Here is a 21,515-nt window from a genome sequence, read left to right on the forward strand (position 1 = left end):
CTTCTGCTGTGAAATCGTGTGGTCCAGCAGATTCTGCCCCCACCCTCACTGTTCTACTTACCTTTGCAGACTCAGAAGGCTTCAAAATGTTCCTTTTTTAGTGTTGGGTGGGCACATCTCAAGTGTGCAAAACACGCACTCGGTAGCAGACTCACAAAACCAGTAGCAGACTTCAGAGGATTTCACTGCTGGTTGTATAGGATGAACAAAGGCCATAGATTGATCCTTCAAAGCTCTCTGGAGAAGGAGAGATTGCCCACAAATGTTCTGAAGGGCATCTCCTCGGTAGGAGACTGCAAAACAGTGGTCTCTGTGGGTTGGAGTGCCAGAAATTGAGAAAGACAACATCTTTGCTTTCAGCTCCAGGGGATCCTTTAATAGGGACACTAACACTCATGGTTTATTCGATTTTAGAAATACTCAATTTAAGCATTTTATGGATATTGAGAAGGGCAAGCTTAACTTAACTTGGATTTCTCTGAAATTTTAAATTTAATTTTGATATTGAGTCTTGATGAAAGTTGCCACTAGATCTGGCCCATGCAAGGATGTATTGGAATAGGGTAGTTATTGGGTTAAAAATTGAAATGATAAAAGTCAAAACTGAGAAAAAGCCCAAGTTACTTCTGTTAGATATTTTCAATAAGGTTTATAAAAAAGAAACTTAGTATCCCATCATATTTTGATAGCAGCCAGGATTGTTTACACACAACAATGGAAAAATAAAGAGATACTGAATGAGGGAATGCTAATTTTTAAAAAAATATGAATTGTGCAGCAATGGAGATGCTTACAAAAAAACTGAAAGGAAAAGAGGAATCTGATTATTACAAAATATGGAATAAATTTTATAATTGGCTAAAAGAAAGAAATGATAAATGAAGTAAGATTTCATAGGGATTTTGCCTAGTAGTTTAATAAAGATTCTTGAAGTAATTTCATTTATAGTATAAATAAAAACTATTTTAATATTTTATTTATAGTATAAATAAAAACTATTTTAATATTTTATTTATAGTATAAATAAAAACTATTTTAATATTTTATTTATAGTATAAATAAAAACTTTGTTAACAAAGCAAGGTATAATGTACAGATATCCGATAACAGCTTCTGACAGAAAAGGGGCAATAAATGCTCCAAATGTTTGTTGTATGTCTGTTTTGTTTTGTGTGTATTTATTCAAAGCAATAAAAAATGAAAAAAGAAAGTTGCTACTAGAGGGAATTAAAAAAGCAGGCAGAAAAGAAATAAAATGGCTAAGCTAGCCATATATTTTTTCTATCTTAAAGATATTTTTGTTTGGTAACTACTGGGATATTAATAATTAAAATCTGGAAAAAGTATACAAATCTCATTGGATAATTTTTAAACAAAATGTTGAGAATTCTTTTTAAAAGCTTTATCTGACAGAGACTTTATAGAGTGTGAAGGCAAGGAAGACAACAAAATTGACATCATCAAAATGGGAATATATAAGACAAATCTGAATATGGAAGAGCTGCCACAAGAAATTCTGGACAATGCCCCTTTTTGGGAAATCCCTCTTTATGTGATTTCCAAACTAGCTGGTGGTAAAAACTATGAAAATCCTCCTGAATGTCAAAGTTTGATGAAAGATGAAATCCTGCAATGCCATTAAACATGGAGATAGGAGGGGTTTTTTAAATTGACCGCACGAATCCCACGACCGATTAGGTCCCACAGAGTTGGCCTTCTCCGGATCCTGTTGACCAAACAATATCGTTTGGCGTGCCCCAGGGGAAGAACCTTCTCTGTGGCAGCCCCGGCCCTCTGGAATCAACTCCCCCCGGAGATTAGAACTGCCCCCACACTCCTTGTCTTTTGTAAATTACTCAAGACCCATCTATACCGCCAGGCATGGGGGAGTTGAGACACCTTTCCCCCAGGATTTTTTATATTTATGTTTGGGTATGTATATGTTGTTTGCTTTTTTAAATATGATAGGGTTTTATGTGCTTTTTAATATTAGATTTGTTTTCACTGGAATATTGTTTTTATTATTGTTGTGAGCTGCCCCGAGTCTTCGGAGAGAGGCGGCATACAAATCTAATAAATTGAATTGAATTGAATTGAATTTTGTAACTTTTAAAGAAAGTGAAAGTTATTATAATATGCTTGGTATGGTGAATGTTGGAAACCACTTCTTTATTATTGCCTTTTTTCTTTTTTCCCTTTCTTTTTCTTTTTTTCTGCACCTTCTGAACTTTTCCTTTTATTCTAGGTTACTTTGTATTAGTGTTTATGTTTATTGAAAACTTCCATTAAAAATGCATTGATTCATTTCACTGTTGTTTTTACTTATACTTGTTATGCTTCCCTTTCTGCAGAGCCCGTCCAGTGATCAATATCCTAAACAAGACTTTTACTGTTACTCCAAGTCCTCTGGACTCAAGCAAATGTACTCAAAACTCTTGGTAATAACATCCCTATAAATGTTCTTTTCATTTTTACCCGAATACACGGATATTCAAGGTGTGTGACAACACAAACATGATACAACTGAGTATATTTAGCCTACAGAAAAAATATGAAAGGGCAGTGTGTTGCCAACTTTCAGTTTATTTTAGAGGATGTTGGAAAGAATTAGGAGAACAATTGTTTGCCCTCCCCACTAAGAGCAGGGAGGAGAAAGAACAGTGTTTATACAAAATGTGGTGAGATTCAAGTTAAGTTTGAATGAGAAAAACATCTGGCAATCAGAGTGAAAGGCCACATTGGAGCAAGCTGTATTGGGGACATTGCACAGTCTTTTCCTTGCTTTGATTTTTTTTTAAAATAAAAGTTGAATAAGAGACTTTTAGATTTGTTTTTGGTACAGTGTATCCTGTCCCATAGAACATGATGGCAATTTTTTTTCCTTGAGTGCCAAAAAAGTATGCACATGCGCTATCGCACATGCGCAAGTGCCCACACCCATAATTCAATGCCCAGGGAGGGCAAAAACAGCTTTCCCTGTACCCCACCACCCGCTGGGCAGCAATGGTTGGAAACGGTCTATTTCCCAACTTCTGGTGGGTCCAGTAGGGTCGTGTTCCGCCCTCCCCAGGCTCCAAAGGCTTCCCTGGAACCAGGGAGAGGGTAAAAATGCCCTCCTCCATCCCCCCAGAGGCTCTTTGGAAGCCAAAAACGCCCTCCCAGAGCCTCTGCGCAAAACAAAAAATCAGCTGGTTGGCACACACATACATGTTGGAACTGAGCTAGGGCAATGGCTCACATGCCAGCATATAGGTTTGCCATCACTGCCATAAAAGATAGAAGACTTTATAAGCTGCGAGTTATTTCAGGTTTAAGCCAGCTGGAGGAATTTTAATCTGCCCGATGTTTCCCCCTCCAGTAGTTCTATCCAGCATGGCATTAGTTGGAAGTTGGCATCCTTCAACATCTGGAAGTGTTAGGCATTTGTAACTTTAAAATTAAGGTTAGGTTAAGGGCAATGGAGTTTACTAATGTTGATTATGTCAACATCTATTTTTCCAGTTTTAAATTCATGTTGGTTCCTTTCTGTCTTAGTTTGCAATTTTTCCTCAAAAATATTGCAGAGATGGCATATATAAAATCATAGCTGACTTGTCAGATATGATTGTGCACTGAACACATTTCTTAGTTTTTCTAAAGTTAGTTTCTAAGAAAATATGAACCAGCACTGAATCAAAATGAAAGCGTAAGAGTGTGAAAACATGAACAAAAGGGGCTTCTCTAAAGTGGATTGTCCTAGCATTATTTGCATGTAGCATTTTTCTCTTTAGTTAATTATAATTATTAATTAAAGTTAGCCTTTCCTGGCCTGGTACCGATGACTAGGAATTCTGAGAATCACAGGTACAGAGATTGAGCACCAAATTGGAAAAGCTCCCTTGTACAATGCCAAGTCTGCAAATAAATAAGATGAAATTGTCCTTGACCAAAATAGACAGAATAACAGCTTTGACAATTTTCTGATTCAGAGCAGATGGGAGAAAGGGGTCGATCTTCCCCTTGAATTAAAAAATAACTTTTTCCTCTTCTCTTAGCAAGAAATGTTTTTTCATAGAAAGCTTTGGGCCTCTGAAACAGAATTCCTTGTTGCAAACCACACAGGGGGATCCATCTAAAATATTGGCATTGGTTAACTACCAGATATAGGACATCCTAATACAAGTCAAATGCTGTTGTTATAGTTCTGATATCCCAAGTGGTAGTGTGGTGCCATATGACTTTTAACTTGGGGTGACATGTTTCTCTATAAACACTTTGGGTTTGGGCAGGGGTCCCCAAACTTTTTACACAGGGGGCCAGTTCACTGTCCCTCAGACTGTTGGAGGGCCGGACTATAAAAAAAATCTATGAACAAATCCCTATGCACACTGCACATACCTTATTTTAAAGTAAAAAACAAAATGGGAATGTACTATTTAGAGGGGGGGAGAAGTCTGAAATTCATATATGTTTATGTTTTGTTTTTAATTTTCTTTTGTTAACATCTGATTGTAGGTTTTCTTGGCTTATAGAAAAATGTATAAAGAAAGAAGGAAGCACTTTGGCATAATGGTTAATAAGTTAGAATATAATTGGTGTACTTTTTGAAGGAACATTAAGGAGGGAATTTAATTAAAAGAAAATGAATGTAACTGGATGACAGAATTAGAAAAAAAACTTTTGCAACTTTTTTGATGATTGATATTAGTTACTAACAAAATACCGCATTTTAGTCATAGAAAATTAGATGGAACCCTGTGTTGTGTCACTCCCCACGGGCCGGATAAATGGCCTTGGCCGGCCACATGCGCCCGCGGGCCGTAGTTTGGGGACCGCTGGGTTTGGGTCTTGTTTGGAGGAACCTCGGTCATCTCTCTCTGCAGATTCTTTACTCAGCTCCCTGTTTTTCTTTCTTTCTCCTTTCCCTTCTCCTCTCCTCATTTACAGCATGAAGGTAGAGATCTGCTTCTCCTATTCCCAAAGTGCTGGAGATCCCAAATACAAGGAAACTATCAGTGAGTAGAAGTGGGATGATTTGTTCCGAGAGGTTTGAAAGGGTGTCTGTTGGCCCTGCAATTTTCATTCTTAAACGCAGAGAGCCAGTTTCTCTACCAATATCTTTAGTGGTGCATTTGGTTTTTTGTTGCATTGGTTGCCGATCAGTTTCCGGTCACAATTCAAAGTGTTGGTTATGACCTATAAAGCCCTTCATGGCACCGGACCAGAATATCTCCGAGACCGCCTTCTGCCGCACGAATCCCAGCGACCAGTTAGGTCCCACAGAGTCGGCCTTCTCCAGGTCCCGTCAACTAGACAATGTCGTTTGGCGGGACCCAGGGGAAGAGCCTTCTCTGTGGCGGCCCCGACCCTTTGGAACCAACTCCCCCCCGGATATCGGAGTTGCCCCCACCCTCCTAGCCTTTCGTAAGCTCCTTAAAACCCACCTCTGTCGTCAGGCATGGCGGAATCGGAATCAACTCCCCCCAGAGATTCGTTCTGCCCCCACCTTCCTTGTCTTTTGTAAGAACCTGAAAACTTATTTATGCTATCAGGCAAGGGGGGCATTAGACCTCAGCCTCTGGCCATTGAATGTTTAGTATGCTTGTGGTTGTAATTGAATGAATGATTTTTTAATGTTTAGCCTTTGTATGATGTTTAAATTAATTGCTATATTAATTGGATTTAGCCATGTTATTGTGCACTGTTTTGGTCACTGATATGTTGTGAGTCCAAAAGTCCAATAAACAAACAAATAAATAAATATAGGGTGCTGGATTTTGGCAATGTCCCTGATCTATTTCCCCCCCCCCCCCCCGGCTTCAGAGCTGGATTACACTGTGGAAGCTGACCGATACCGCCGGCCACCCCGTGTATATTTTGCTGATACCAACTCTGCAATCTACAAGGGACAATTTTCCATGCCAAGCAAGTGCCAAAACCTGAAAGTCCTTCTACAGGTTAGGAATAATCATTTCAAGACATAAAATGGAATAGTTGAGCTAAACTCCATCTTGCCTGCAATATTTCATTAGACTGTTTCTATCCTGTCTCCTTTTTCCTAAAAAGTTTAGCATTATTTAAGTTTGGTTGTTTATATTTTTGCAATGCAGGACAGGAATTTTTTTTTTTTACATAAATTGGTGCTTCCAGGGACTGTTATAAATAATAAGAAGGGAATTTTTGCCTAAGGAGGAGGGTTGGGGAAATTTTCTAACATTGATAAATATATATGTAAATCAGTTACTTTACATTGTACAGGGATGTATAATAGCTAACACGGGTTGAAATTCTGGATTGTTATATTTCTAACATGTTTGGAGGGATTGGCTGAAACAAAACCAAAATTTAAACAAACAAAAAGTAAACAAAAGGCCTACAGAAGTTATTGATCAAAGCAAAATAAAGAAGATAAAGTCAAATATCAATGATTGAACCAAATGGACTGATTGAAGCACAAGATCAAATAAAATCAAGATACACACAAAAAACAGTAAAATACTGTACATCTAGAATAGAAACCATAACATTAGGTCGCTAAACTACAAAAGACAACAGAACAGTTGACATTTATGTCCTCTATGTAAAAGTTAATTATATGTACATAAAGAAAGAGAACCAGAAAAGCATATTTAATCATTGTATCACTTGTACTGATAGAACATATTGGGCAGGATAATTTAGCATGATAGGCCAACTTTAATTCAAGAAAAAAATACTAAGAACAGAGCAAGAAAGTTCCATCAAAATAAAATGTGATGATGAATAATCAGTATGACTTGGGCAAGGGGGAAATGGGGAAGACCCTCGTGTCCCTCCATAACTTAGACAGAAGTTCAGAACTGAGTTTAGGTGTCTCTGAAATAAAGTATTGCTCATTCTGCAGGAGGACATACGAGACAAGCTACACCCCATCGCGTTCTCTATGAAGTACTCTCTTTCAGAAAAGCCCCGGAGGTTCCAGTTGGGATTAAGGTCTCTTAATGCCTTTCCTGTTTTGAATGAGGATCAGCCTCATGAAAACCACACTGAGGTTAGTTCTTCCTTCTCTTTAGTTTTTCCTCCTATTTTTTTCACCTTTCCTCTCCTCGCTTGATTGCACACTAATATTTCAGGGTTCAAGTAGTTGTGGGTGGCAGGCTTTTGCAAGAAGCAAACAGGTGATGTGTTTGTAGGAAGAGTTTGTGTACATGTCCTTGACTTATCCATACAGGTACAAATTACCATATTTGTAAATAGGCACCTTCAGTTTTCTATACCACTTACTTACCAAACAGACCTCTGGCACCCTCTGGTGGAATAAATTAGTCATTATCTTTAAATTTTAGAATAAATTTCATTCTAGAAAAATGTCTTTACGTACTTTAGCTAGATTGAATCTGAACTATGTTTAGAATATGTGTAGAAATATAATGTGGTAAGTTCAATGTCAGTTACCCTTAATCACCTTAATACTTTTGATTAATCCAATCAAATTTAGGAAATTGCATTTTTGAACATTGGGGGGAATCCACTATAGCAATCCATAAAAATCTTAGGTTTGGCTGTGGCTCCTTTTTTCTGTCGTCTCCTGGAGAAGCAAGAGCTGAATAGATTGGTTCAAGAAGGATACACATAAAAGGAGGTTGGAGACAGTGACTATAAAGAAGTAGACTCATTGAGAGGAGAGATCATAAACAATACCCATTAACTTAGCAGTCTGGGAGGCCTTCCTATCTGAATCATAATCTCTTCTCCTTATATCATAATAAACAGACTTTTAAAAGCTTTCTTTGAAAGAAGCTCTCCCAAAAGTCTAATTGGAGAGTGGTTGGGGAAGCATTTTTAGATGTTCACACTTTGTGAAGAACAAAGAATACTGCCTTTTCTGTACATCGTATTTATTTATTTTTTGTTTGTTTGATTGATTTCTATAGCCACCCATCTTATCAAAGACTCTGGGTGATTTACAATTCAAACATTCAATATTGTCCTTTGAAACACCCCCTACAAAAGTAGTTTTTAAAAGAAAGCTTTTTAAAACATAGTGACATAGTGTGTATTGAGGCATAGTAAATGTGCAGAGAGATGGTAATTGCGGCTCAGTTGTAGTGAAGGATTGATCCTCTTTGCACACAGAACCCTTCTTCTAAAAGTCTTCCTTCCCATGCTAATGCATTCCAGTTTATCTTTTAAAATAGCTTCCTCTGGCCATGCTTCTTGAAGGAGGACAAGAATTGCGGTCCAGTGCTTCTGGGGAACGTCAAGTCAGAGAAAGTTGATGTATACAATGCAGCCTACAAACTATATGAACACCCTTCCCCTGTTTTTTGTCTCATTCTGTTGACTCAAAATGTCTATTTTCAGATTCAGTTTCAGAAGGAATGTGGAACGGATAGTCAGTGCAATAGCAACTTGCAGATTCAGGCAGTCTTTCTAAATGAAAAGAACCAAAAGCTGCCCAGGTAAGAGAATTTGGGAAAGGATAAGATGATGAGGAAGAAGAAGATTAACATATGAAATGATTCTAATCATTATAAATAAAGAATCATAAATTTAGGGTGAACTCTGTCCAGTTCTCTTATTTTTTTTAATTGATTTTTAACAATTTTTAAATACACTTTTTACTATACACTGTTTTATGTTGTGTGTAATTCTGTCTAATTCTGAGTGATTTCTGCATTATGCTCATCATGATAACCACCAAAGAAAGACCCCTTTTTGTGAGGTTTTTTTTAGGGCAATAAATATAGTAGCTCCTAGATCAGTGATGGGGGACCTACGGCATGGGTGCCACAGGTGGCACGTGGAGCCATATCTGCTGTCATGCGAGTCATTGCCCTAGCTCAGCTCCAATGTGTATGTGTGTGCTCGCTAGTTGATTTTTGGCTCACACAAAGACTCTGGGAGGGCGTTTTTGGCTCACAGAGAGCCTCCCAGGGGATGAGGGAGGGTGTCTTTACCTTTCCCCGGAGGGTGAAACAAGAGCCTAGTGGGCCAATCAGAAGTTGGGAAACAGGCCATTTCAGGCCTACAGAGGGCCTTCGGGGGGCAGGGGAAGCTGTTTTCACCCTTGTCAGACATTATATTATGGGTGTGGGCACTCACACATGCGTGATAGTGTGTGCACACGTTCTTTTGGAACCCAAGGAAAAAAAGGTTGGCCATCATTGCCCTAGATAACGTGGTGAGTTTTAGAAAAATCACTGGATAAAATCATGATCAGTGCATTCTACTGTTATTATGCAAATAACCTGCCCTAGAACACTTTGACTGGCTGGCTAGATAAGTGAGGTTTCATCACCAGACAGTTAAAACATTGCACAGTTCTGGAAGCATTTCAGTAGAAATTGCCTCTCAGCCAGGGACAAAAGCACATAGTTAATGAGTTCCTACTTCTTGCTCTAAGGCAAGATAAGTCACTTGGTCTCTTCTGGGAGTTTTGGATGATGGTTTCAAATAACCCCAAAGTTCCCTGAAAATTATAAAGCTTATAGTCCTAAATTTTGGGGGAGTACCAAATTGTGCATTGTTGTCTTAGTCGCTTTTGACCGAAGTTAAGAAAAGAATGGAGGGGCATATACGGTATGCTTTTTTCAATCATCTTCCCTCAATTTATGTATGGTATGTTTGTGTGTGTGCTTGTTAATATAGTGGGGTTCTTTTTAAAACTATTTTAAATACTTAAATTTATTGAATTTATTTGGATTTGTACGATTGTTTATATTTTTTGTTGTGAGCCGCCCCGAGTTCGCGGAGAGGGGCGGCATACAAATCTAAATAATAAATAAATAAATAAATTGTACTATTCTTTTCCATTATAGACGAGACGGTGTGCAGGTGTTACAGTACAGCTTGGAAGTCAAGAAACTGAATTTGAGCATCAAAGTCACTAATAAGCCAACATCACCCAACAATGGAGAGGATGCTCATGAGGCCCTGCTCAATATCACTTTCTCACCCTCTCTGCTGCCTTCTTCAATTCGGCCGGTGGGGTATTTTCTGAAAGTTGGGGTAGCATTAAGTTACTGTTCCATTCAGCTCTGCACTCAGTGGCTTTTCAGAAAAATTTACAAGTTCTGGTAGAATACATGTAGCCCAGACTGTGGAGTCCTTTGTACTCAATCACACAAATTTGCAAGTGTTGCATTAAGCGATATTTTTCTTTAGTAATTCCTGGCATTTCTAACAGATCAGAATAGTATTCTTTAAGATTCATAGTTTTCAATTGCTTTGCAGATAAAGCTAACGACTAACCTGAAAGTATACAAGTATTCCCATGGTTGACTTGGTGAACCGACCAAGATATGTCAAGATTCAAAAGCTTTAAGCAGGAATGCACTATTCTTTTTGGAGCTGAGCACCACATCAGCTTTCCATTAATAAATTGGGCTCCACTAAAGCCATATCAAAAATTTCAAAAATGAAATAGGAATCTAAAAGCAAGGGTAATATTTATTTTTATTTATTTTATTTATTTCATTGGATTTGTATGCCGATCTAAAAGATCTAAAAGAAGCAGACTAGTTTTCCCCAAAATTGGATTACATTGTAGAGACAAAGTAAGAATGATCTGATTGTATATGCGACAATCATACATCTGAACTGAGAAATATAATAGATTTTTACCCTTCCCCGGCTCCAGGGAGGCCTTTGCAGCTGGGGAGGGTGAAGCACGAGCCTACTGGGCCCATCAGAAGTTGGGAAACAGGCCATTTCAAGTCTCCAGAGGGCCTTCAGGGGGCAGGCGAAGCTGTTTTCACCCTCACCAGACATTGAATTATGGGTGTGGGCACTCACACATGTGCGATAGTGTGTGCACATGTTCTTTTGGCACCCAAGGAAAAAAAGGTTTGCCATCATTGCCCTAGATCAGTGTTTCCCAACCTTGGCAACTTGAAGATATCTGGACTTCGACTCCCAGAATTCCCCAGCCAGCATTCGGGTTGCTTAATGAATCTATTACAGCAAAATAACTCAGAAAAAATAAACAATGATCGTAAAGAAGACCCTGAGAAAGATGACAGAGTTTGAAATTCTTATATAGAATCAAGATAATAAGTTAGAATGTGTTTATAAATTGCTACTTAAACATGACACAGAGCTAGAACAAATAACAAACCGCATGATAAAATGGATGTAAAACTTTAAAGAAGTAATAATAGTGGAACAATGCAAGAATTGCAGGGGAGGGGAATAATGAAATTTACAACATGCTACAGTTCAAGGGGAAAATTGGTATACAATAGTCTATACCAGTGATGGCGAACCTATGGCACGGGTGGCACGCAAAGCCATATCTGCTGGCACACAAGCCATTTCCCTAGCTCAGCTCCAACATGCATGTGCATGCCGGTCAGTTGATTTTTGGCTCACGTGGAGGCTATGGGAAGGCATTTTTGGCTTGCAGAGGACCTCCAGGGGAATGGGGGAAGGCATTTTTGCCCTCTCCAGGCTCCAGGGAAGCCTGGGGAGGTCGAAAAATGGGCCTACGGGCCCACCAGAAATTGGGAAAACGGGACTACCGGGCCCACCAGAGGTTGGAAAATGGGCCATTTATGGCCCCCAGAGGGCCTCCAGGGAGAGGGGGAGGCCATTTTCACCCTTCCCAGGCATTGGATTATGGGTGTGGGCACTTGCGCAGGTGCAACAGAATGTGCAGACGCACTTTCGGCACCCATGGGAAAATAGATTATAGATAACTCTCAATTAGTGCCATAATAAATAAATCATACAAATAAATTTTGGAAATTTTATTCCTTTCAGAGTGGGGCCTGTACTGTCAAGGAGACAGTGATATGTGAACTGGGCAATCCCTTCAAAAGGAATCAGCAGGTAATTTGTTTCTGGTTTGGACACTTTGTAAAAACTAAGTTTCTGTTAGGTGGGTCTCATCAATGGGGGTGGGGGGTATTCCTAATTGCTCAGGGCCTCCTTATCTTTTCAGCCATAAGATTTTTAAAAAACTGAATAAGCTTCGATCGCAGTATTTTTTAAATTATTAAGATTATTTGCTAGGTTAGATTTTTGTTCTAGTTTTTAAACTAATGGTCATTGGCAATGTGGAAAGAATTTTTACTTTCAGCCATGCATCAAACATTGGACCTTTAAAAATTGTATTAGTTAATAGCACTTAAAATACACATAAGACATTTAATTATTCTTGTCCAGATGTCAGTTTGTATAGGAGGCAGCATTGGATGGATCATGAATACCAAAGTTAAAAAGAAATATTGTAATGTATTTCAAGGTTGAGGGTATGTTATTTTGCAAATGTGATTGGAATGAAAAATAAAATAAATTCTTGCCTGGAAACATTGGACTTTTTATTAGCAAAATCACTGCAGTAATAAGTGCATCTTATTTGATCATTCTTACAAAGAGCTCCAGTTCCTCTTCAACTTGAATTAATAGCAATAAATACTGGTGCTGAATAAGAATTTATTTATTCAGTCCAATGTTTGTCTTGAAAGGACAAGTCCGTAGTCCAGATTTGAGGTTAAGAGTCTCCAAGGTCTTGCTCTTCCAGACAATTCAGCTGATAAAAGATCCTTCTTGCCACAGATGTTTGTGTAATTAACCAATGGCAGTCGAGTGAACATCAGATTGCAAACATGATTAAAATATGTCATCCAAACCTTAACCAAATATTGCACAATCTGACTTCTCTCCCAGGCAGAGCTGATTATCACATTTGAAATTGGTGGGATTACTCTATCTACACAGAATATCACTGTCCAGGTTCAACGTTCCACGTGAGTGTTGTCCTCTTTATTTATAAGCAGGTCACAAAATGATTTCCATTTTGTGTTAAGATACAGTGGCACCTCTACTTAAAAACTTAATTCGTTCCGTGACCAGGTTCTTAAGTAGAAACGTTCTTAAGTAGAAGCAATTTTTCCCATAGGAATCAATGTAAAAGCAAACAATGTGTGCAAACCCATTAGGAAAGAAATAAAAGCTCGGAATTTGGGTGGGAGGAGGAGGAAGAAGAAGAGGAGGAGGTGAGTCGCTGCCGAAGGAAGAAGGGGAGGGGAGGGGAATAAAAAAGGGGGACTCTGAGGCAGCACACAGAGAAAGGAAAATGCTCCATTTATTCTGGGCTGCCCAGAGCGAAGGGAGCGTTTCTTTTCTCTGGGTGCTGGCAGACGTTTATTCCCTCTCCAAGTGCCCAGAGAAAGGAAAATGCTTTGTTTGCTCTGGCTGCCAAATCCTCCTCTGGCAGCCCAGAAAAGCCCAAGATGGCCAGGATTAAAGGGGGAATTGCAGGAAACTGGCCAAGCCTTGATGCTGGTCTCAAATTTCCTGGGAAATTTTTCCGGGCTCAGGTTCTTAAGTAGAAAATGGTTCTTAAGAAGACACAAAAAAATCTCGAATACCCAGTTCTTATCTAGAAAAGTTCTTATGTAGAGGCATTCTTAAGTAGAGGTACCACTGTACTTCTTCTCCTATTGATATCTAGAACAGTGTATGCCTGTACACGTACACATCCTCACACACACACACACAAAACCCTCCTCCAGTGAAACCAGTTATTCCTGGATCAGCATATCCAAGACAAGAAAGTCACAAATATAGTATATCACACCACTTTGGTATGTTATATTAAAAGTGGGGGAAAGTACTTATAAATTATAACTTTATTATGAAGATTAACATAGGAAGGAGGAATGTTCTACTGTATATTGGTTCTTTCAGGAAGGTTGTTGCTATTACATTTTGCTGTGCAAAAGCAAAACCAACAAAATATATTAAATTGCAATTTACCTGTACTTGTAGTTTAAAGTACAGTGATACCTTGTCTTACGAACTTAATTGGTTCCAGGACAAGGTTCATAAGGTGAGAAGTTTGTAAGATAAAACAATGTTTCCCATAGGAATCAATGGAAAAGCGATTAATGCGTGCAAGCCCAAAATTCACCCCTTTTGCCAGCCAAAGCACCAGTTTTCACGCTAGTGGGATTCCCCTGAGGCTCCCCTCCATGGGAATCCCCACCTCTGGAATTCTGCGTTTTGGCAATGTTGCAGGGGGATCCCAGCATCGCAAAAATGGGCGCTTCACTGGCAACGGAAGTTCAGTGGTGAGGTTTCCCAGCGAGAGAAGCCGCAGCGAAATCACACCGTTTGTGATGCTGTGATTCTGCTGAGGCTTCCCTCGCTGGGAAACCCCACCTCTGAACTTCCATTGCCAGTGAAGCGCCCATTTTTGCGATGCTGGGATCCCCCTGCTGGGATTCCCCTGCAGCATCGCAAAATCCGGAGGTGGGGTTTCCCATGGACGGGAGCCTCAGGGAAATTCCATTAGCGTAAAAATGGGTGCTTCGGCCGACAACAGAAGTCCAGAGGCGGGGCATCCCAGCAGTGGCGGCGGGTTCGTAAGGTGAAAATAGTTCGGAAGAAGAGGCAAAAAAATCTTAAACCTCAGGTTCGTATCTCGAAAAGTTTGTATAATGAGGGCTTCATAAGACGAGGTATCACCGTACCTGTAGTTGAAAGTGGTGCAGTCCACTCTATTTTCTCAGGTCTGTAGATAATGTTTAACTGTATGTGTGGGTCAAACAGGCTTTGGTGGCAAAAAGTAAATCTGTAACTATGAATCACGCCTACTGTAATGTTGGATTGCTTTAATACAGTGATGGCGAATCTATGGCACACATGCCACAGGGGGCACATGGACCCATATCTGCCAGCACACAGGCTGTTTCCCTAGCTTAGCTCCAGCATGCATGTGTGTGGCAGCCAGCTGATTTTTGCCTCAAGCGAAGGCTTGGGGGTGCATTTTTGGCTTCCGGAGGACCATTTGGGAGACAGGGCAGGGCATTTTCACTCTCCCCAGGTATTAGGAAAGCCTCTGGAACCTGGGGAAGGTGAAAAGTGGGTCTAGTGGGCCCATTGGAAATCAGGAAATGGGCCATTTCCGGCCTCCAGAGAGCCTCCAGGGACCAGGAGAAGCCATTTTCATCCTCCCCGACCTTGAATTATGGATGTCGGCATTTGTGTTTGTGATAGCGTGCACGCACATGCTTTTGGCACCTGAGGAAAAAAAGGTTCGCCATCACTGCTGTAATATATAAAGCTCATAGGAGGACCACACTAGTACTATTTTTAAAAATTTCTCATATTGCATGAGGTAGTACAAAAACTAGTACCAACTGATGGGAAAAGGAAACACTATGTGGACTCCACTCAAACCTCTAAGATAATTAGATTCAAACCTTTAAGATATAATTTATAGTGATGACAGAATATAATTATGGTTTATATTCTTTGGGATCATTTTTAAAATAATATGATGGACATTTTGACTATTGTAATTTGTACAGGATAAGCTATCAGGAAGATCTCCAGCTAGTGACAGCAGCTTTGTTAGTGGACTACACAGTTGATGCATCACTAAGCATGTACGTATCTTCTTAAAGTTTTGACGTGAGTTAAGAAAGGAAAATTACTAATTCTTATGTCAATTCTTATATTTTCTTTCTTTACATACAAAAATATACTTACTACATTATACATATACAACTTCTATTATCCCCTTACACAATGTCGTATCACCTAAAAACGTCTGCGCCATACGCAGATTTTTCTTTTTACATTTTCTCTTTCTCTTTCTCTCTTTCTTTTTTTTCTTTCTCAAACTCTAAATCTTTCTATTTGTAAATAAACTTTAAAATCTTCTTGCTCCTTTGATCTTATTTTCTTTTTTTATAAATCATCTTTATTTATCTATTACGTATTAGCTAATACATATATATATATACATGTATTAGAAATTGATATTTCGTTGGAAATGGGATGTAAGATTTACTACTACAATTTAAGATATAGTTGGTAATAATAAGGATACTGTTTATTTACATAACTTGAGAAATATTATATTGATACTAAGAAATTTATGTACCATGATGTATAACATTATTATTTTTCCAAATTCCTTGATTTTGTATCCTTTTCCCTTGCCCCTTTTCCTCTTCTGTTCATACTTCCCTTCCCTCCCCTTTTTTTTCCTGTATTCATAAATAAATTATATTTTTAATTTAAAAAAAATTAATTAAACTTATTTTTTTAAAAAAAAACATTTTAAAAAAAGAAAAAAAGAAAGGAAAATTATGGAAAGGGGGTTTCAATGCCAGAGAAAATACTATGTCAAATTTTGACGAATTCCAATATATATCTCCTTTCATTAAAAAAAAATTCAGCCTTTGAATGTAGTTTGACTTCTAGGCTGCTATACCTCAACATGGTATCCTCCAGATATATCACAGCTGGAGCTTTCAGACTTCCCAGGAAAAATGGTCAAAGACCAGAAATCCAGAGAATTCCAATCATAACATCTTTGAAGGGAAGAAATTTTGTAGGCCCTACTTCTCTATATTACTGAATAACAAAAGGTTTCCCAGGAAACTATGACCTCAACATTTAGCTGGTTAAAACAACCTGAGCCTATGAAAATATCTCTTCCAACTTTTCTATTTCTTCATGGTAGACTCAATCGGTGGCTTCAGTCATACTTCAGTGGGAAAGTCATAGGAGAATCAGCCATGAAGCATGAAGAAGATATAGGCAGTCCCATTGAACTGGAATTCCTGGTAAGTGTCTACTATGATCAAATCCATTCATTTGAATGGACATTTTCTTCCAGAAACTGGCAAAAAATGCCAGAAATCCATGCATATAAAATCATGAATCTCACTGATGTGACCAGGGTACACTATAAGCAGCTGTGGGTTCCTCCTGGTCCGGACCAGTTTTCCTATACAGGTAGTAAACCACTTGTTTGGTTAGTGCTGGTCTGTGGATGCCACTATTTTGGGGGGGGGGGAGCAGGGGTGGGCTACTGTGTGTTCTGATCTCCGTTAAAGGCCACTGGTAATTGGAATAGAGGAATTCTAAATGCATATTTTTGTAAAACACCACACCATCTTTATTTTTCTTTCCTTTGTTCCACACTGAATCATCTCGGCATGCAGCGCTAATCTTTTATCTTAAACTTGAGTATGCAAGGCAACATCAAAATCATTAACACATTCCACAAGTCATTCTAAGATTTATGGCTAGTCAGAGTTAGTCCATAGTCATAAAAACTGCAATTAAAAGCACACAAGGCATGCTTACATTCTGAGCTGCTTGAAAGAAACCTCAATTTTTCTAAACGCAGATTGACGACTCAACTCTCTCTTCCTCTGACACCCGGACTTGACAAATTAATTACTTAATTAATTAACCTCTTCCTCTTATTATTATTTCTTCCCTGACACTTGCTCTCTTCAACTCTGCAAACATCTGAAATAAGGATTTATCCATCTAGCATCTGTTTCTCCTTCACTTGAATCTGAACCCATAGAAACGTCCTGTGGTTGGTCTCCTACTTCTTCTTCAAGATGCTTGGGGTGTTTTTTGCCAATTTCTGGAAGAAAACATCCATTAAAAGGAATGGATTTTATGAAAGCACCCATTTCATAGCTGTTGTAACTGTCAACAGTTGTAAAACAGCCTATTGTTAAGTGATTATTTTCTCAATTAGAATCCTATCGTGACGAAGTTGGGCAAGGGATTCTGATTTCTATTTTTTAAAAAATATTTTTATAAATTTTTATAATATCAATAACAATAGAACATACACACAACATATCACAATGTTCTCAGTGTTTAAGTGCCCACCACCAGGCACTAGTCATACCCCTCCACCAAAATGGGGATCAAAATTGTATATATCATTTTAACTCAAGAGCAATATATCTATTTACATATTATACAGCCATTCTAATTTATTCTTTATAGCTTGGTCTCAAATTCTACTGACCACATATCATCTCACCTTGTCCCACCAGTTCCTGCAGATTGATTTCATTGGCTAAATTCATCCTCTTATCCATAATCTCAAACTGAATATCATCCCCCATGTACCGATACCAATTTTGTATTGTCCATTTTGTCGCATCCTTCCAGCCTAGGACTATTACTTGAGCGCTTTCTATCACTGCTTCTTTTATTTCTCTAAATTCTCCCATCTCGCTGCTTTTAACTAATACCGCCATTTCCTTTGCAATTGTCCATCGTATGTTTAACATCCTATTAGTATCCTCTTGCCCTTCTTTCCAAAAGTTCTGCAGTACGGGACATTCCCAAATCATATGCATAGACAAGGGGTTCTGATTTCAAGTTTTCTTATACAGTAGAACCCCGACTTACGAGACTAATTGGTTCCGGAAGGAGGCTCGTAAGTCAGAACGCTCGTATGACGAAACATTGTTTCCCATAGGAAACAATGTAAAGTCAATTAATCCGTGCAACAACAAAAAAAAACCGCTGCCGCCGAACGCGGAAGTTAGCGTTCAGAGACAGCTGCGAAGCGGCGCGCGTGTTTTAAAACGTGGCAGCCGGCCTGGGGGGCTCGGGGGCTTCCCCCCGAGCCCCCCAGGCCGGCTGTGACATTTTAAAACGCGCGCGCCGCTTTGCAGCTGTCTCCTGAAGCCGAACGCGGAAGTTAGCGTTCCGGCTTCAGGAGACAGCTGCGAAGCGGCGCGCGTGTTTTAAAAGGTTGCAGCCGGCCTGGGGGGCTTTCCAGCACCCCCCCCCCCGAGCCCCCCAGGCCGGCTGCAACCTTTTAAAACACGCGGGATACGAGCGCCAAGGAGCTGTCTCCTGAAGCCGAACGCGGAAGTTAGCTTTCGGCTTCAGGAGACAGCTCCTTGGCGCTCGTATCCCGAATGTGAGCTCGGGAGGCGAACAAAAATGTTGCTCCCCTCCCAGCTCTTATCTCGAGTAGCTCGTAAGTAGAGCTGCTCGTATGTCGAGGTTCCACTGTAATTGTTTGTTTAGCTACAAGCTATGGTGTTCATGTAAAGAGGAGTTCCTGCCTATTTCAGTGAGATCAATTGCATTCTTTGTTTCCATAGCAGGGGGGGGGTTGGGGTTGGTACAGGTAGTAGTCAATCTTTGTCCCTTCTCATCTCTACTTAGGACCAAATAGTGGCTAAGTTTAATTGATAATAGCACCAAGAAAGAATTTTCTCTCCTAAATCAGGCTACTGAAAAAGAAAGCTTGAGGACAGAATCGGGAATAGATTTTTGAAAAAAACATCTGGACTTCATTTTTATATAGATCACAGAAAGCTGTGTGGGAGAGAAAGAGAGAGATGATTGGGAAAGTGGGGAATGAATTAAAATTGCCCTCCACTTGTAGTTAAAATTTTGACCCTTTACTTTATTATTGTTTGAAGGTGTGAGGATAAGGAATAACCAACACAACTTTTCCTTAAACTCTTCTTCCTTTTTGCTATTGTATAAATTACCAGTATATGTAACCAATTGACGCCAAAATTCTTGGCTTTATTGTAGAACAAAAAAATAGATGTCAAGGATGGGCTTTCTTTTATGGTTATAAATATAGAAATATTAAACATAAAATGTACACAAGTAGATTTGGAACACGACAGGTTGTTGTTGTTTTTTAATAATGTTCTGTCGGGCTCTCTGGTAGAATCCTCCCAAAAATTCACAGGTACAAATTTCAGACACACACTCGTTTGAAAATTCAAAACAATGTTCTTTATAATGAAAATTCACTTAAACTAAGCCCTCTTTTGGTATAGCAAAGAGCACTCATCTCCAAACAAACTGTTAATTTATACAAGTCCCTTATCAGTCCTGTGATACTTAGCTTGCAGCTGTGAGGCAATTCAAAGTCCTTCTTTCACAAAGTGAAACACACTTTGCTCTGATTTAGTTTCAAAGCAGGGAAAAATCAGCACACAAAAAGTCAAAGTCAGGAAAGCAGTCATGAAACACAAGGATCAGATAATCCTCCACAATGGCCAAACCCACAGGCTGCTATTTATAGCAGCCTCACTAATTACCACAGCCCCACCCAACCACAGGTGGCCTCATTTTCTTTGATAATAATCTCTCAGTTGTTGTTGCCTATGCATCGCTCTCTGCATGCGTGGCTGTATCATTAACTCTTGTTCTGAATCCAAAGAGGAGCTAGATAATTGATCTCCTTCTGAGCTGTCTGCCACACTCTCCTCCTCCCTGTCACTCATGTCTTCTTGGTCAGAGGAGTCTTCATCTTCAGATTCCACCGGGGGCAAACCAGGCCTGCAGCATGTGGATGTCTCCCCCACATCTACAGTCCTTGGGGCAGGAGCTGGGCCAGAGCTAACCACAACAAATAAGGACTACTATGGCATAGAAGTGTTTAACCCCATTCCTTTCTGACACTTCTAGTCACAACATATTTTAACTTTTAAGTAGATTTCATTCAGAATTGGGCTGATTTTCGTTTGAAAAGTATGTCAATGGAAAGTTGCACTGTGGTTTTCAACATAATCATGAAAAGTTACCAATATGTTATCTTTGTTGTTATTTGTTTAAGGTGTCTACAAAGAGTGAGTCTTTAGCTTCTTTGGGAACAATCGTGTTAGGCTTTGAATGGCCTTATGAAGCCAGTAATGGAAAGTGGCTGCTCTACCCCACTGAAATCTTGATAAAAGGGAAGGAAGACTGGTATTGTGAACCATCTGGAGACGTCATCAATCCACTCAAGCTCACCGTGAGTCTACGGTCAATTTCCAGCCTCTTCTCCTTTTTGCTCTATCCCCACTTAATACAAATACTGTATGTATATTTTGAGCTCAACTCCTTAGCTGCCTCTTTTAGGAATATCACTGTCTGATTCATGTATAGATACCAGGTTTGTTTTGAATAGTGTGCCTTGTAAGGATTGCAACTCCTCTTTGCTAGTAGTGCCAACAAGTGGGTGTTCTTGAATTTGCATTCTCAAGATATTTTGAAAGGGCTGAAAATGAAGATTCATGATTAGCTGACTTGTCTGATTTTGTGTGAATTTGGTACAATATTTCAAAAATAAAATACAGTGGTACCTCGTCTTACGAACGCCTCTTCTAACGAACTTTTCAAGATACGAACCCGATGTTTAAGATTATTTTGCCTCTTCTTCCAAACTATTTTCACCTTACGAACCCAAGCCGCTGCTGCAGGGATGAAGGGATTTCTTTTTTTCCCCTTTTTTGAAAAAAGAAAAGGGAGGGGCAGCTTGGAGGGGGAAAGAGTTTGCATTAACAAAAGTAGGAGAACGGTGTGCTTGCAGAGGCACTGAAAGGGTGTCTTTTGAAGAAAGAAAAGGGAGGGGCGCCCCCTTGCCTTTCTTCCTTCCCACTCACCTTTTAGCCTAGCCTTGCTTCTTCCACCCGCCCCCATTTAGCTGTTCCTCCCTGCCCTCTGTTCACCTCCCTTCTAAAGTTTGGGATTTTCCTGAAGGATTTGCACGTATTATTTGCTTTTACATTGATTCCTATGGGAAACATTGTTTTGTCTTACGAACTTTTCACCTTACGAACCTTGTCCTGGAACCAATTAAGTTCGTAAGACAAGGTATCACTGTATTTTATTCTTAAAACTGGTACATATCTAGTCTGTTTCTCAAGTGAAATCAACAGAATTGCCATTAAACTGTTTCTGGTATGCTTAACGTTACAGCATAGGAATTCAGCAAAAAGAAGTGTCCAATAGTAACATTGATTCCTACAGGATGAAGA

The 21,515-nt window shown here is 39.3% G+C and overlaps 2 protein-coding genes across 4 annotated transcripts in view; both read left to right on the top strand.

Moving 5' to 3' along the window:
- The window catches only part of ITGA3 (integrin subunit alpha 3), a 115,309-nt gene that overhangs the window by 76,060 nt on the left and 17,734 nt on the right, over window positions 1-21,515 (top strand). For all 3 annotated transcript variants that reach the window (XR_011556799.1, XR_011556798.1, XM_070727138.1), the window contains exons 10-20: window positions 2,352-2,438; window positions 4,927-4,994; window positions 5,803-5,936; window positions 6,863-7,009; window positions 8,323-8,420; window positions 9,780-9,945; window positions 11,722-11,790; window positions 12,631-12,710; window positions 15,279-15,356; window positions 16,442-16,544; window positions 20,333-20,509. Coding sequence is in view for 1 of the 3 variants with exons in the window: in XM_070727138.1 (XP_070583239.1) it covers window positions 2,352-2,438; window positions 4,927-4,994; window positions 5,803-5,936; window positions 6,863-7,009; window positions 8,323-8,420; window positions 9,780-9,945; window positions 11,722-11,790; window positions 12,631-12,710; window positions 15,279-15,356; window positions 16,442-16,544; window positions 20,333-20,509 (1,207 nt within the window). In the remaining 2 variants the exon portion in view is untranslated. The remainder of the gene's footprint in view (window positions 1-2,351; window positions 2,439-4,926; window positions 4,995-5,802; window positions 5,937-6,862; window positions 7,010-8,322; window positions 8,421-9,779; window positions 9,946-11,721; window positions 11,791-12,630; window positions 12,711-15,278; window positions 15,357-16,441; window positions 16,545-20,332; window positions 20,510-21,515) is intronic.
- Window positions 1-21,515, top strand: part of PDK2 (pyruvate dehydrogenase kinase 2) — a 111,780-nt gene that overhangs the window by 36,441 nt on the left and 53,824 nt on the right. The gene's annotated exons all lie outside the window — the stretch shown is intronic.

This window comes from Erythrolamprus reginae, chromosome Z (assembly GCF_031021105.1).
Source record: "Erythrolamprus reginae isolate rEryReg1 chromosome Z, rEryReg1.hap1, whole genome shotgun sequence".
Classification (NCBI taxonomy): Eukaryota; Metazoa; Chordata; class Lepidosauria; order Squamata; family Dipsadidae; genus Erythrolamprus; species Erythrolamprus reginae.